Here is a 15,459-nt window from a genome sequence, read left to right as displayed (position 1 = left end):
TCAGTGGCATATTTTTTTAATTTTTAATTTTACAGACTGCATTTTGATTCATTGTACACAAATGGGGTACAACTTTTCATTTCTACAGTTGTACACAATGTAGATTCACACCATTCATGTAATTGTTCATGTACATAGGGTAATAATGTCTGTCTCAGTCCACTATCTTTCCTTTTCCCACCCCCTCCCATCCCATTTCCCTCTACACAATCCAAAGTGCCTCCATTCTTTTCTTCCCCCACCCCTGTTATGTATCGTCTTCCACTTATTAGAGAAAACATTTGGGCTTGGCTTATTTAATTTAGCAAGATATTTGATACTCTCCAGCTCCATCCATTTACCAGCAAATGCTATAATTTTATTCTTCTTTATGGCTGAGTAATATTCCATTGTATATTTTACCAGTTTCTTTATCCATTCATCAATTGAAGGGCATCTAGGTTGGTTCCACAAACTAGCTGTTGTGAATTGAGCAGCTATGAATATTGATGTGCCTACAGCACTGTACTATGCTGAGTGTGCACTTGTGACAGAGCCACAGACAACAACTCTGAGCAGCTGCCTGCAGCTCACTAGTGGTTCTCATGCATGCACTATGAAATCCCCGCTGGGTGCAACAGGGATTGTTGATAGAGTTTGTTCAGTAGCTGTACCTTCCATAGTGCCTGGAATGCTAAAGAGCAGAAGAACTAGGAAATGATTCTTCACCTGATATGCACATTTGCTAGAGGATTCTCTATTGGGGTTTCTACATTTTAGGTGATTCTATTTATAGAATCTTAATTTGTGTACAAATTTTGGATATATATCTGTTGGGAAACACTTCCCCCACCACCTGGTCTGTAATTGTGGATGGGTTGGAAGCCTAGACATTGTAAGTCCCCAGTGCAGTTCCACACTATACAGTTGCCCTCTTCCTGTGTAAATGGGCAGGTGCTTTATGAGTATCTTCATTAAGAAGGCTCCTTTAAATGCAGTTATTTGTAAGGGTCCCTAATGCAGAAGTTCCACGCTCGTGCTCATTGAAAAGCTGTGGCAATGTCCTTAAGCCACAGGCACAGGCAGGCTTCCAGGTGCCCTTCCAGAATTTAAATCAGTGGTTTGGGGAGCAGTCCCCCTCCCCCAAAACCAGCCCTCAGTCTCTAGCATTTGACTTCTATGTCCAGATGTGTTGCTCATTCTGACCCAAGTTTCTTGACCCTCTTTTGCAAGCCGTTCTCATTCCAGTTTCCTTTCAGTGACAGGAGCATCTGGTGTCCCTGAGAACAACCCACCTTGTACCGTGAACATCCCTATTGCACCAATTCACAGCTCAGCTCAAGCTATGTCCCCCACGCAGAGCATCGGGCTGGTGCAGTCTCTGCTGGCCAATCAGAATGTGCAGCTGGACATCCTGACCAATCAGACGACAGTGGTGGGGGCAGCAGAACATGCTGGTGACAGTGCCACCCAGTACCCAGTCTCCAACCGGTACTCCAGCCCTGGACAGGTGATTTTTGGAGGTGTGGAAATGGGCCGCATCATTCAAAACCCTCCTCAGTTGCCCTTACCGCCACCACCACCCCCGCCACAGGGGACCATGCAGCTGTCCGTGGTGGACCATGGAGACCGAGACCATGAGCACCTACAGAAGTCTGCCAAGACCCTGCGGCCAGTGCCTCAGCTGGCAGCAGAGGGGGATACAGTAGTCTTCAGTGCCCCCCAGGAGATCCAGGTGACGAAGATGAACCCCCCACCCCCCTACCCAGGAACCATCCCTGCTGCCCCCACCACAGCGGCACCCCCGCCCCCTCTGCCACCTCAGGCCCCCGTAGATGTGTGCTTGAAGAAGGGAGACTTCTCCCTCTATCCCACGTCAGCGCACTACCAGCCCCCTCTGGGCTACGAGAGGATCACCACCTTCGACAGCAGCGGCAACGTGGAGGAGGTGTGCCGGCCTCGCACGCGGATGCTCTGCTCCCAGAACACCTACACCCTCCCCGGCCCAGGCAGCTCGGCCACCCTGAGGCTCACCGCCACGGAGAAGAAGGTCTCCCAGCCCTGCACCAGTGCCACCCTGAACCGCCTGACAGTCCCTCGCTACTCCATCCCCACAGGGGACCCACCCCCATATCCTGAAATTGCTAGCCAGCTGGCCCAGGGGCGGGTTGCTGCCCAGAGACTGGACAGCAGCCTCATCCACGCCACCCTGCGGAGGAACAACCGCGAGGTTGCGCTCAAGATGGCCCAGCTGGCTGACAGCTCCCGGGCCCCACTGCAGCCGCTGGCCAAGCCCAAGGGCGGCCCTGGGGGAGCCGTGGCACAGCTGCCCGCGCGGCCCCCACCAGCCCTCTACACCTGCAGCCAGTGCAGTGGCGCAGGGCCCAGCTCCCAGCCAGGCACCATTCTGGCCCACGCTGTCAGCACCTCCCCATTGGCCTCCCAGTCCTCCTACAGTCTCCTGAGCCCACCTGACAGTGCCCGAGACCGCACTGACTACGTGAACTCAGCCTTCACGGAGGACGAGGCCCTGTCCCAGCACTGTCAGCTTGAGAAGGCCCCAAGGCACCCCCCGCTGCCCGAAGCTGCTGTCACTGTGAAGCGGCCTCCCCCTTACCAGTGGGACCCTGTGCTGGGTGAGGATGTTTGGGTCCCCCAGGAAAGGACAGCACAGACTGCAGTGCCCAACCCGTTAAAACTGCCCCCTCTGATGCTAGGGCAGGGCCAGCACCTGGACGTGACCCGAGTGCCCTTCGTCTCCCCCAAGTCTCCTGCCAGCCCCACTGCCACTTTCCAGACAGGCTATGGGATGGGAGTTCCATATCCAGGAAGCTATAACAACCCCTCTTTGCCCGGAGTGCAGGCTCCCTGCTCCCCAAAAGATGCCCTGCCCCCAACACCGTTTGCACAACAGGAGTCTGCCGTTGTCCTGCAGCCAGCGCACCCATCCAGCCTCTCCTACTGCACCTTGCCCCCCATGTACCCAGGAAGCAGCACGTGCTCCAGTTTACAGCTGCCACCCATCGCCTTGCACCCATGGAATTCCTACAGCGCCTGCCCACCCATGCAGAACCCGCAGGGCACTCTCCCCCCCAAGCCCCATGTGGTGGTGGAGAAGCCCCTTGTGTCCCCACCACCGCCTGACCTCCAAAGCCACATGGGCACAGAGGTGATGGTAGAGACTGCGGACAACTTCCAAGAAGTCCTCTCCCTGACAGAAAGCCCTGTCCCCCAGCGGACTGAAAAATTTGGAAAGAAGAACCGGAAGCGACTGGACAGCCGAGCAGAGGAAGGAAGTGTTCAGGCCATCACTGAAGGCAAAGTCAAAAAGGAGGCTAGGACTTTGAGTGACTTTAATTCGCTCATCTCCAGTCCTCGCTTGGGGAGAGAGAAGAAGAAAGTGAAGAGTCAGAAAGACCAACTGAAGTCAAAGAAGTTGAACAAAACCAACGAGTTCCAGGACAGCTCAGAGAGTGAGCCCGAGCTGTTCATCAGCGGGGACGAGCTGATGAACCAAAGCCAGGGCAGCAAGAAGGGGTGGAAAAGCAAGAGGAGTCTGCGCACGGCCAGCGAGCTGGAGGAGTTCAAGTGCCGCAAGGCCAGTGAGAAGGAGGACGGGCGTCTAGGCAGCCAGGGGTTTGTGTATGTGATGGCCAACAAGCAGCCTCTGTGGAACGAGGCTACACAGGTGTACCAGCTGGACTTTGGAGGGCGGGTGACCCAGGAGTCAGCCAAGAACTTCCAGATCGAGTTGGAGGGGCGGCAGGTAAGAAAACTGCAGGGCTGTGGCCACTGGGTGAAGGATGGCAGTGCTTTGGCCTTCCGGGAACACTTCAAAAGGTCAAGTGGGATCCAGGCATGGTAACACACCTGTAATCCCAGCTACTCAGGAGACTGAGGCATAAGGATCACGAGTTCAAGGCCAAGTGGGACAACATAGGGAGGCCCTGTCTCAAAATAAAATAAGGGTTTGGGGGGCATAGTTCAGTCAAAAGACTCTTGTCTAGCATAGGCAAGGACCTGGGTTCAATACCCAGGACCATAAAAAGGAGCCAAGCAGGAATGGGAGGAAATAACTAATATTTATTAGGTAGAGCCATTTGGGATTATAATTCCGAGTATGCCCACTGCTATCTTTTATGTATTTTTAATACATAATACAAGTAATGCATGTACTAAGTATTAGTCAAATGATTGCATGAGATTTGTAAGGAAAGCGAGATCCTGCTCTACTTCACCCACCTTATGGCACCTGTTCCCCCATAGGCCAGTGTTGCCCAGAGGTTGGTTTTTTTCTAGTATTTGCCATTATATTTGCAAAGAACATACTTCTGTTTGTTGATTTTCCATTTTTGGTATCATATATTACCTTCTTCCTGAGGAACTCCTCACAGACTATGCCGGCTGCTTCCATCAGGAGTGAGCAGACCTGGTGGCCTCTTTCCCATCTTGTTTCCTTTCCTGTCTTTGCCTCCCCGCTACCCCTCCCCCCAGGTGATGCAATTTGGACGGATTGACGGCAACGCATACATTCTGGACTTCCAGTACCCCTTCTCAGCTGTGCAGGCCTTTGCAGTTGCCCTGGCCAACGTGACTCAGCGCCTCAAATGAAGAGACTGGTGTGGAGAGAAGACACCAAGGAGCCTTGGGAGGACCCCGCGCTGCTGGTGCAGAAAGACCAGAGATGACGGTGGAGCTGGAAGAGCCCTCAGCCTGGAGGGGCACTAACCCAGGCGTTGTGCATATGTGCTTGTCCTTCACTGTCGTTCTTTTCTTCTTTCAGTAGTGTGGCATTTGGAAGCAAAGGGGGCAAGGTGCCTGGTGTTTTTTCAGGAAGGATAGCCTGGCTGTCGAATGTTCTACTGGGTTTGCTTCTCAGCAACTGAGACAGGGCCTTGGAGAGAAGACAGACCACCTGCTAGCCTGCCGTTCTTTTAGACATAGGGAGTATGTGTTAGTGTTCATTCTCCACAATTCCTGGCCTTTACTCCTCCAACATTACCACTAGTGCAAAACAAAAACTTTTTTAAAAAACACAACCAAAAAATCCTGAAGATTCAGGTTCTCTTGCGGGAAGGAGGACAGCTTTTAATTTATTTGTATTGTGCTAAAAGGTGACTTGAGGAATAAAGGGCATTGGGCAAATGAACTCTTGTTTGACTAGTGAAAGTAGGCTCTGTAGAGGGGTGCTGTTACTTCGCAACTGCAATCTGGCCATCAGTGGTATCAGGGAAGGCACAATGGGTGAGGAAGGAGCTGCACATGAGACAGACCCACAGTGTTCTGCAGACACCTGGGTGACTGAGGGGTGTGGCTTGTGCAAGGGCTAAGCTCCTCTTCCAAGGATGTTTACGTCGGGAGACTCCACTAGTTTCATCCTGTGTCAGAGTTCCACAGGACCAATGAGGATCACTCAGTGAAGCTGACTTCAGGAGAAGGTAGGAGACAGCAGGGGAAAGATCCCGGCCCCGATGGGGCTAGGAATTTTTCCAGACGGAGTTGTGGTCAGCCACTAGATCCACTTCCTGAGAAGCAGTCTTTGATCTCCCTTCGCCTTTTGTTTTTGAACCTGGAACCCTTTACCGTAAACATGACCTTTCCCTTCTGATATCATTGCTCTGTCCTTTCTCTTCCTAAAACTGTGGACGAGACTTGATTTGAAACCACTCCTTTCCTCCTCTTGGATACGTTAAAATTCAATTGATTAGAAATGTTTCCATCGAAATAGAAATTGTAAACAAAAATATTTTAAGCATTGGCCAGGGTTTTAAAAGATAGGAGCATGGTCAAATCTTTGACAAAAGTTACAGGATCTTCTCTAAAGAAACAAAAAGCTATTTAACTCTGTAGACTGTTTACTAAGGTGATAAACCACTGGGAAAATACTGTTAAAAATATCAATTATACTTACGGCAGTGGGTTGTCTACTGTTTGTCTCGAGTCTCTTTGCCCATCTTTCCCCCTTGGGCAGTATCCCCATCTATCACAAGATCTGGTTCATTTTTTGGTGGTTGTTTGGTATCACAAGATCTGGTTCATTTTTTGGTGGTTGTTTGGTATTCGTACCTGTGATGATGTTTAGGGCCAAAGTACAAGAATAAATATGGATTTTATTTAAAAATGGAATTATGGATTACAGAAAAAATAGAAGATGCTACAGAAAAGTACCTTCAAATTTTAAAGTTTTTCTTTTTTAATTTCCTGTTTGATTTAAAAATTAGAAAAGAAACCGACCTATTCCTTTTGTAGAGTAAGGTCACATCACTTACCACTCTTAAGTCCAAAGAAATGCCGACAAGGTTTTTAATGAGAGGGATGTCTCCCAGGTAATATTGGAATTTCCCATGTTATAGTTTAAAATATTAGACCCAATTCTTTGATGGGTAAATTCTCCAAATTTAGCAGTGTATTTAGAATTGTCTAATTATTTTATATGAGTTTCTGTAGCTTGATATGGTGTTTCAGTGCTTCTTATTATTTGTGCAATAATTGTCATCACCTGTTTTGGAAATAATTTAAATACAATTTCCCTGTTTTGTTGTCCAAGAGATGATTATTTATCTTGCTTTTCATAGTATTCCTAGGAATTATTTTGTTACTATGTATTGGTGAGTTATGCCCATTTTATTATTTATTTAGAAAAATAGTGTCTTTGTAACGATTTACTTGGTAGTAGTATATTTTACTGCAAGAAATAAAGAGGATACAATAGAAGATGTTTTTTCTGGGTAATTTGTAACTTTCTAATTGGGAAGAATTCCTATTAATCCTCTAAAGTGATCCTTTTTAAAAAATTCTATGGTATTGATTATATATGAGAATATTTCCTTGAGATAATATTCCCTAATTCCCCTTATTTTTAAGTTTTTAAATTTTTAATTCATAATTAAGAATCACAGGAAATGAGGAGGGGAGACCCATTAGTGAAATTCTTGAGAAATAAGTTTTAGTTCTTTTAGTTCTGCTTGGTCTCTGAGATACAAGGACCACAGAAGGGTACATTTTAGGACTTTTCTTATCAAGAACAAATAGAGGTGAAATGTCTCCCTGAAAGCCATTTTCCCCACAGGAGCCACAGACGGGGCGCACAAGCGAGTCTGCAGGGGCGTCAGGGGCATGTCTTCTGCCCATGAGGTGGGAGCTGCTGGCTGTGGCGGTGGTGAGACGGTGGTATCTGAGTTCGTCTTGGAGGTTAAATGCTACCAGTATTAGGAGCTTAAGCAGCAGAACTGCAGGTACTCTGTGCTTATTAGTAGCAGTTTATGAATGTCAAGATACCTTATTAGCTCTCCAAATTTAAAAATGTTCGTGAAATACAAAGTCATCTATGTAAAGACTTTTTGAAGGAAGCTGTATATTAATGAACATAAAAACCAATTTTAAATTTGTTTAGCTTTTAACCTCATCGAACCAAAGGCTGTGGATGTGTGTACAAAATACCCACTGAATGTTTAACCTGAGAAAAGTTGGGACCAAAGAGGGAGGAAGCCCTGGCAACGTTGAGAGCACTGTAAATCAAAGGCTTTTTGCTGGTTGGTATTTTTTGTCCCCAACCCTTGCAACCCAGTCAGGTGTCCATGAAGACATGCAGAACCAGGAGGTCTAAGGTTCATTCTGAAATCAGAGCAGGTCAGGAGGCCCCAGGGTCAAACCTGCTCTGTCGTAATGCTAGATGGTGACTTTGGGCAAGTCTGGGGCTGCCAGGCCTCCCCTTGTCCATCTGCGAAATGAAAGGGACGCCTGGACTGTCGTCTGCTCCTCCCGCAGCTGGAGTGCTCAGAACTGAGCAGCTTCATCTTCCCACTTCACAGGCGTGGAAAGTGTGTTTCAAAACATTGCCTTTCTGTGGAGAAGTGTTTCCTTTCCTGAGTCTGTGAGCTGTCTGCTGAATATAAACTAGTGCATTTAACAGAATATATTTAGAAAGTTCACCTCTAAATATGTTACAAAGCATACTTGGTTCTCATAAAATTACACAGAGGCATTGATTCCAGGCAAGAGGGAGGAGTCCCTGACCGTGCCCTACGCAGTGGGTGCCCTTGAACACAGCCCTAAGATAAGTCACCACTTCCCCCTGTCCCTGACTTAGAGTGTGTTCCGGAAGGAGAGCGAGTAGGAATCAAGGCTGTTCACACCCATTAGTGGGCTTCTATGCTCCTAGCGCTGTACCACCTTCTAGTTCAGAGGGTTCCTCCAAAAGGGACTTATGAAAAAGGAACCCACAGTGTCCCTCTGGGGGCTGCAGATCATGTGACCAGGTTGACAGTTGTGGACAAAGTTAGCCAAGACAAAACTCGTCAGAAATGTCGTTTGAGTCCTGGGAGTTTGTACGCACTCACAACTCAGAACTTGGCGCCATTTGTGTATCTTCTTATCTCAATAAACTCTGAAAGGTTGTGGCTTATTTTGTTTCACTTTCTTTGGCTTTGTGCAATTTTCTTGTAATTTTACTCGTACCTATACTTTCTGTTTACAAGTTCTTTTTAAGGGGAAGGGTAGGATTCTAAGATCTCATTTATTGTAGATAAATTTTTTTTTCGTGTTGTAAAAAAGCATGAGTTATGCGTTTGAGTGAAAAAGGCACTGTATTATTTACCAAAGGGGTATTGTTTTTGCATTTGTTTATAAATGCATTATTTTGGTACTGTAAATTTGAACATCACTTCTGAGTTTATTACTACTGGCATTTTCTCTGTCTTCCTCCCCCTACCCTGTAAGTGTGTGATGAGACACACAGGTCCCGACCTCATAAGACCACCAGCATGCTCTCGTCAGACCTCGGGAAGGACGGGCCCGGCTCTGCACACCTCTGTTCCTCTAGTGTTGGTTTGTTTTTATTTCAGCATCCAGCTTTGTTTTACTTTCCAGGCAAGATCTATTGAGTTTCCTGATTGCATTTCAACAGGCTCCCCTTATTCACCTCTCTGCGTATGTATTTTGTGTATTAGATTGTGCAGGAGGTATTCTAGAAGGCATTAATGGTTTGCATTCAAAATGATGTGGTTTGTCCAAATTATTTTCTGCCTTTATTACTGAGATGAATTAATCTCTTTATTTTTTTTCTTGATGATTTGAGATTGTAAAAGTTGTCCAGCTATTGCTTAATAAAATTTTGCATATCAAAAAATTATTACTTGTGTGCAGAGTTCAGATATGGGTCTTGAGTCCTTGGAGAAGATTTCACCTCACTCCACCGTCATGACATGGCCACCCTTCAGTTGCTTCAAAGGTCCCCAGGAAACTCCCACCTGTGACTTGAGACCCTGTCATTGCGTTGCCCACTTTGCAAGGTCGAGACTTGTTCGTGTTCTTGATGAATTGGTTTGAGTTTAGTTTTGGTTTTGCTTGTTTTTTAAATAGGACCTATTAAAAATGCATCTGCTGTATAGCCCCTAAAATATCTGAGGTGCTAAATATATTGACACCTTTTTGTTACAGTGTAGGAAACTTAATAAAACCTGGTTTTAAGCAATTTAGCTATACAGTGTTAACATAACTTAATCGTTATTACTAATGAGTACTTGAGAGCCTGCTTTCTCTCCCCTCAAGTTTCCTGTGACCACATAAGCAGGAAGCTGGGACATAGGAGCTATCTCTGCAAAGACTTTTACGTGCAACAGAAATGCGGTCACTTGGGTCTTTGGAGACAGAAGAACCCAAACCACTGTTGACCCTAGTAAATTCTGATTATGAGTTGTTTTGAAATAATTGTATTATAAGTCTGTGCTTTAAATAATAGTAGTTATAAATGCTAACCTCCTTGAATTTTGTAGAAGAATGAAAATATATTTTATTTCATTATGAAAGTTGGTAAGCTTTGAGTATATTCTTTACATCTTTATCACTTTTACCAGGTAGCAAGAAAAACTGGCCGGAAACAGGCTCCAACCTCGTACCAAAGACAGTGGGGTAAGGGAGACCCAAACACCAAAATCCTAATGTCCAGCTTGTGCCTGGGCCATCATAAGGGCTGTGTCCAGGACTGCCAGCTCCACCATGCCCATTGTTGACTTTGGGACCATTCGCTGTGAGACAGTGTTTCCAGGAGTGGTTTATTTTTAATGCCTTAGAGAATTTGGCAAATCCCTTTCCTTCTACAAACTTAAGTTTATTTTGGAAAGAATGCATTCTATTTTTATTCCAGTTTTTTAGGATTCTTTTTCTGATAGCATTAAGAGAACAGGAAATCGCCTTAACTCTCCCAAAAACCCAATATAAAAGAGAAGTGACTGCCTCCTGGAGACAATATTGCAGCTTTCCAAGGAACCAGACCTCCTGACTCCTTTATGAAGTGGCTGCCTTTGCCTCCCTTTCGTTCAGGAGAAGATTGGAGCACTGAGAGGTTTAAATTATTTCTGGATTTCATAGACAAAACCAATCCTGAATTAGAACCTAAGATTAATGAACAGACCTAGAGTTCCCAGCTTCTCACTCTGGTGTTTGGGAAAGATTTGCTGGTAATGAGCTGTGAGCTGCTGACACTTAGCTTCCATGAAAAGAGGAAGTTAGGTGGATGCTCTTTCCCCTCCTCAGGCAACCTCATCTGCTCCAGAAAGCCAGAGTCCAGCACTCACTCAGCACTCTCAAAGGACTACATGCTTGGCAAAGGGGTGTGTGGCCCGCCCAGCACAACAGACGTGCTCTGTGAGTAGCTTAGCAACGCTGCTATGCATACCAAAGGACTAGAAACCACCCCGGGCCCAGGAGGCTAGTTTCTGGGACCTACTTAAACTTCCTGTTAGATTATGGTTTCCAGTGCTCGAGGACAAGCAGAGCCCAGCAGAACCATGAGGTGTGGAGGATGGTTCTGCCTGACCCTTTCCCGCTGTCCCAAGTCACATCTGTCTACAGGAGAGTGTTCCTTGTTCTGTGGAAGACTGTCCATGTCCGCCCACCCCCTCCCTCTCTTTTGTTTGTTTCTTTGTCCAGGGATTGAACTCAGGGGGTATTTTGCTAGTGAGCCACATTCCCAACCCTTTTTCTTTTTAATTTTTTATTTTGAGATAGGGTTTCTCTAAGTCGCTTAGTGTCTTGCTAAGTTTCTGAGACTGGCTTTGAACTTGGATCCTCCTGCCTCAGCCTCTTGAGCCACTGGGATTATCCATGCTTCCCTTGAGTTGGCATGGCAACCTTCAATGCAGTTCAAGATTTTTCTTTGAAACGTATGAGGCAAGGCGAAAGCGCTTTGGGAAATCATAGAACTATAACTGATAAATGACTGAGTTTGTCTCCAAGAGGCGTAAGTCTGAGGAACTGGACAGTGTCCACGCTTTGCAGCGCATTCTTCTCTTTGCCACGTGGATGTACATGCCCTCTTGCAGGCTGCTGTTGGCAGGGTCCGGGCATCTCATTTGCTGCGTAGCTTGTGACCCATTCCAGGCTCTTCAGAAGCCCGGTGACTTTGCAGCATCTTCTTTGCACACACGGTGCTGCCTCCCTCTCACCCCAGAAACGGTGGGGTGAGCTTGGGCTTGAGACTGGCTGTGGAGCAGTCCCTCAACCTGCTGAGCAGGTCACCTTCCAGTCAGGTGCTCAGGTGTGGCGAGGGCTTGGTGCTTCCTCTGTCTGTTCTTCTCCAGGGGCAGAGCAGACACCGCTGTCCAGTCTGTTCAGGGAACCCAGGGTCTCCACCAGTTCCTTTTGGTAAGTTCTCGGACTCATTCAAGTGGTCCGATTTCTCTCCTTTCACAAAAAGCAGTGAGCTGCCCCCTGCTTCCACTGCTGTTCACTTCTCTGAACCTCCTGCCAGAACCTTGTGCTCCAGCACAGTGGTGGTGCAGCTTCGGTACACTTCTGCCATCCCGAAACCTGGGCTTTCCCAGCATCACGTATTCTTCCCCTTCCCAGTAGGAAGGCAGGCAGCCCAGAGTAATGCCGTGCAAACGTGGCTCCCGCTGCAGAAGGGTCGTCCCCAAGTAATTGACTTCTTCCTGGGCTCGAGCCCCTGGGTCCTCTTGCTCGCTCGCTCCCACCTTCAGTACTTGATCCTGCCTGCAGGTGACTCCTAAATCCTAAGATTAGGGTTTCTGCCCAGGACCAGAAGTTTCCACTCTTGTTTTAAATTCTAAGAGAAAGCCTTCCTCAGATAGAGGCAGTCTCCATTCATCTGTTAAAGTCATCAGCCCCACCAGGGCCTCACTTCCATCAATGCCAGGAGAAAAGTTCCTCCAGGCCCAAATGGTTCCTTCCATGAACCCAGATCTAAGCGAGTAGTGAAGGGGAGTTTCTCTGAAAGCCTCAGGACATTCAATGTATTGAAGTCTCAGGGTCTCTGATTCATGTGGGGTCACCGGGAGCTGGCCTCAGCTTCCTCCCACCCATCAACTCCCATGGGCTGCACCCTGCTGGATCTCGCCCTTGCCCCCAGGGCTTTCCTCCCATAGGATTAGCTCTTTGGAAGCTGGCTGGAAATGGGTGTGCCAGTGTTGGGAGCCGGGGTAGTGAGCCATGTTTCTGCACAGACAGCTCCCAGAAGTAGCTGATGGTCAAACTAGACCAAGCCAGCCACTCGAGAGCAATTCTCATTGCACAGACCCACTCCTTCCTGTCCTCTCGCTCACTGCTCAGAGGCTGCCTGCCAGTTGCCCAGAAGCAGAAACAGTTCAGCTCCTCATGCTCCTAACCAGATTCCCGTGGCCTGTCTGCCACAGCTGACTGACATAGCACAAGTGTCCAGATGGGGCCCCAGCATCCTGGTGGCTGTGTCCCTGGCTGTGCTAAACCAGCTGATCTCATTTCTTAATGTATTTTTCATAATGTTGCAGGGAAATTTAAATTTCCCCTCTGAATGTTCAGTAATTGAGCTTGCCAAAGGAAACTAACAGCTGACAGAATAACAGGAGAACAGGCATACAGATGATTAACAGGCACGTGCGCAGGAGACACACACAATAGGAAAGTCAAAAGAGGTACCTGATGAACCAGACACTTGGCACATGTCTGTGGTTTTGGGAGTTCAAGACCAGCCTGGGCAACATAGCAAGACTCCCATGCTTCACAGGGGAAATGGGGAGTAAATGAGCTTTAGAGAAATAATGGGCCCAGAACAGATGGCGACTGGGGGTTTCTCAGCTGTATGTGAGATGTTTGATTTTTCACTCACTTCTCTAGTGGTCAGTTCTTCCTGTAGATAAGGGGACTGCAAGAAGACATCCCTGCGCTTGGGAGAAAGAGGATCAAGGATCAGAAGGGATGAGGGCAGGGGAAAGTCAGAGACTGGATTGAGACTGTACAGCTTGAGACTGTACAGCCACACTTAGGGGTGTCAATTTTGGAACCTTAACAATGTGGGTCTCATGATTATGCTTGGAAACAATGACTTAACTGTGAACAACAAAGGTCTGATAAACATGTATTCAAGCACAGAGAACATTTAAAAATCTACCAGGCCAGACACTGGCACATGCCTGTGATGCCAGCTACTTGGGAGGTTAATGAGGCAAGAGGATCACAATTCAAGGCCAGCCTGGGCAACTTGGCAAGACCTCAAGGCAAAAAAACAGGTCGGGATGTTGCTCAGTGGTAGAGCATTCGCCTAGCATTTGCAAGGCCCTGGGTTCAATCCCCAGTACAGCAAAAAGAGGGGCAAGGAGTGCACCTGTACCACGGGACTCCTGTAGGGAGCTGGTGCTTTTCTAAGTTCTCAGCACATTGTAAAGTCAGATCAAAATATAATCAGCTAAGGTTTTCTGCATTTAAATGCTGGAACACAAGAGTACATGCTTCTGTGTATACTGTCCAGAAATAAAGCAAAGGTGACAGTGACATCAGTGACCCAACTCCATGATAACAGCGGGTTGGGCAAACCAGGAAAGGTGTGCTCTTGTGAGGACAGAAAACCCTCTCAGATACCCCCCCTTGGGGAAGGCAGTGTGGCTCAGACCAGCACCTTGACACTTCGAACACCAGATGCAGGAAGGCCACGTTGCCTTCTTCTCACCCTTTTGCCATGAAACCTAGCTGACCGTCCCCTGAAGCAGGTTACAGTCTCCATGACCTTGGACTGGCAGGGGATCAGGGAGCTCCTGGGTCTGCGGACAAAACTGTATAACCTTGGTAGGCCACTCAGCTTCTCTGGGTTTCACTTTGTGCAACTAAAAAATGAGAAATTGAACTAAATCAGTGTTTCCCAAGGCATATCCCATACTTTCCCAGTACTTGTTCACACTGATTAAAACAAGTGTCTTTTGCTGTACTTCCTAGAAACTTCAGTGTCAAATATACCAACTTGGTAGATGACCAGAAGGAAGAAGCACAGGGCCATGTTACCCAGACTGTGACCTTGGAATCCTGTTACAGTGGAGCATCTTGTAGGATCACTCATCCAAGGAATGGACTTTGGAAAATTGAACTGGATGCTCTCCAGATTCCCAGCTGCAGAGTTCGGTGCTTCTGTGGATTTTATGGTAAACCTCAGGCAGGTTTCTTTGTTGCTTTTTTTTTTTTTTTTTTGGAATAAAAGATATACTTTGTTTCTGCTCAAGTAGAAGAGTTCCTTGCTCAAGTCTAACCCAGGTTTGCCAAGTTGGAAAGGGATGGTTTTTTGTTCCTGTATGCTTTCTCACTAAGCCCAAGCTGAGAAACAAAAACAAGCTCTGGCCCTTTATAACCAACCAAGATGCGGATATTCAGCTTACTCAGTAAGTAGTTATAACCCACGCAAACAGTTTTCCTGAAACAAGTGGTGAGATTGAGGATGTGAGACTCATTCAACCTAGCTCATCTTCTGTTCCTAATTAATACTTTGAGATTTCTGCCTCCTGAAATTGGAGACCCTAGACCTCTCTCATTCAATTTAGGGAAGAGAGCTGCTAGGGTCAGCCAAGTATTCATCTGGATCGAAGCCAATGAATTATAGGGGGTAGCATGCTAAGGTCTCTGCTCCCTGGGGTTTGGGAGTTCATACCCAGAAATGAAGTCATACAGAACTCCAGATGGCTGGGTAGGTAATCCCCAAAAGGAAATGTCCCTTCTGAACTCCTGTAAAACAACAACAAAACAAAACAAAACTTAGCATTTCAGTTGTTAGATAAAGAGCTAAGGGCTGAACATATTTGCTCAGTCTGAAAGCAAATAATGTCCTCAGGGACCTGCTCAGATGGAAGGAGAAACTGCTGGTGTCACCCAGGGACTGCCTGAATGGCAGGAGAGATGACCTGTCACTGTGCTTCCCCGGGAGGTTTTCCAGGACCCAGCTTAGGGCCTTCCTGGGAAAGCCATAGTGTCGGCGCCCCCAGAGAGTTGCTACATGAGTATACTTTGGTTTCAGCAGGATAATACCAGGCTTGGGTTGCCCAAGATGGTCCAGAGGATCTTAGTCTTTTTACTTTTGTGGAAATAAACAAAATCAATCAAGAACAAGCAAAAGCTATTGAGAATTTGTCATGTAGCAAGGAATTTGCCATGTAACAAGGCTATGCCATTTGTATTCCTGCAGTCTCCAAGAGGCAGAGGAAGGGCGGCACCAGCCATGCCCAGGTG

At 47.1% G+C, this 15,459-nt stretch overlaps 1 protein-coding gene and 1 long non-coding RNA gene across 5 annotated transcripts in view; both read left to right on the top strand.

Moving 5' to 3' along the window:
- Positions 1-9,109, top strand: part of TULP4 (TUB like protein 4) — a 252,081-nt gene extending 242,972 nt beyond the window's left edge. For 2 of the 4 annotated variants that reach the window (XM_079146763.1, XM_079146764.1), the window contains exons 14-15: positions 1,239-3,745; positions 4,474-5,914. In XM_079146763.1, coding sequence (XP_079002889.1) covers positions 1,239-3,745; positions 4,474-4,590 — 2,624 coding nt within the window. In that variant the 3' untranslated portion in view covers positions 4,591-5,914. Of the gene's footprint in view, positions 1-1,227; positions 3,746-4,473; positions 5,915-7,048 lie in introns of those variants that run through there. The other 2 variants (XR_013764990.1, XM_079146765.1) reach the window with 2 other exon arrangements.
- A 1,140-nt stretch (positions 9,110-10,249) lies between these two features.
- On the top strand, positions 10,250-14,457 carry LOC306665363. Its single transcript, XR_013764996.1, has 2 exons — positions 10,250-10,623; positions 14,182-14,457. It is a non-coding gene; the product is annotated as an uncharacterized lncRNA (long non-coding RNA).
- The last annotated feature ends 1,002 nt before the right edge of the window (positions 14,458-15,459 follow it).

The sequence above is a fragment of the Sciurus vulgaris genome (assembly GCF_902686455.1).
Source record: "Sciurus vulgaris genome assembly, chromosome: 7".
NCBI classification, from domain to species: Eukaryota; Metazoa; Chordata; class Mammalia; order Rodentia; family Sciuridae; genus Sciurus; species Sciurus vulgaris.
Note: the sequence above shows the minus strand (reverse complement) of the source record. Positions and strands in the feature narration are given on the sequence as shown.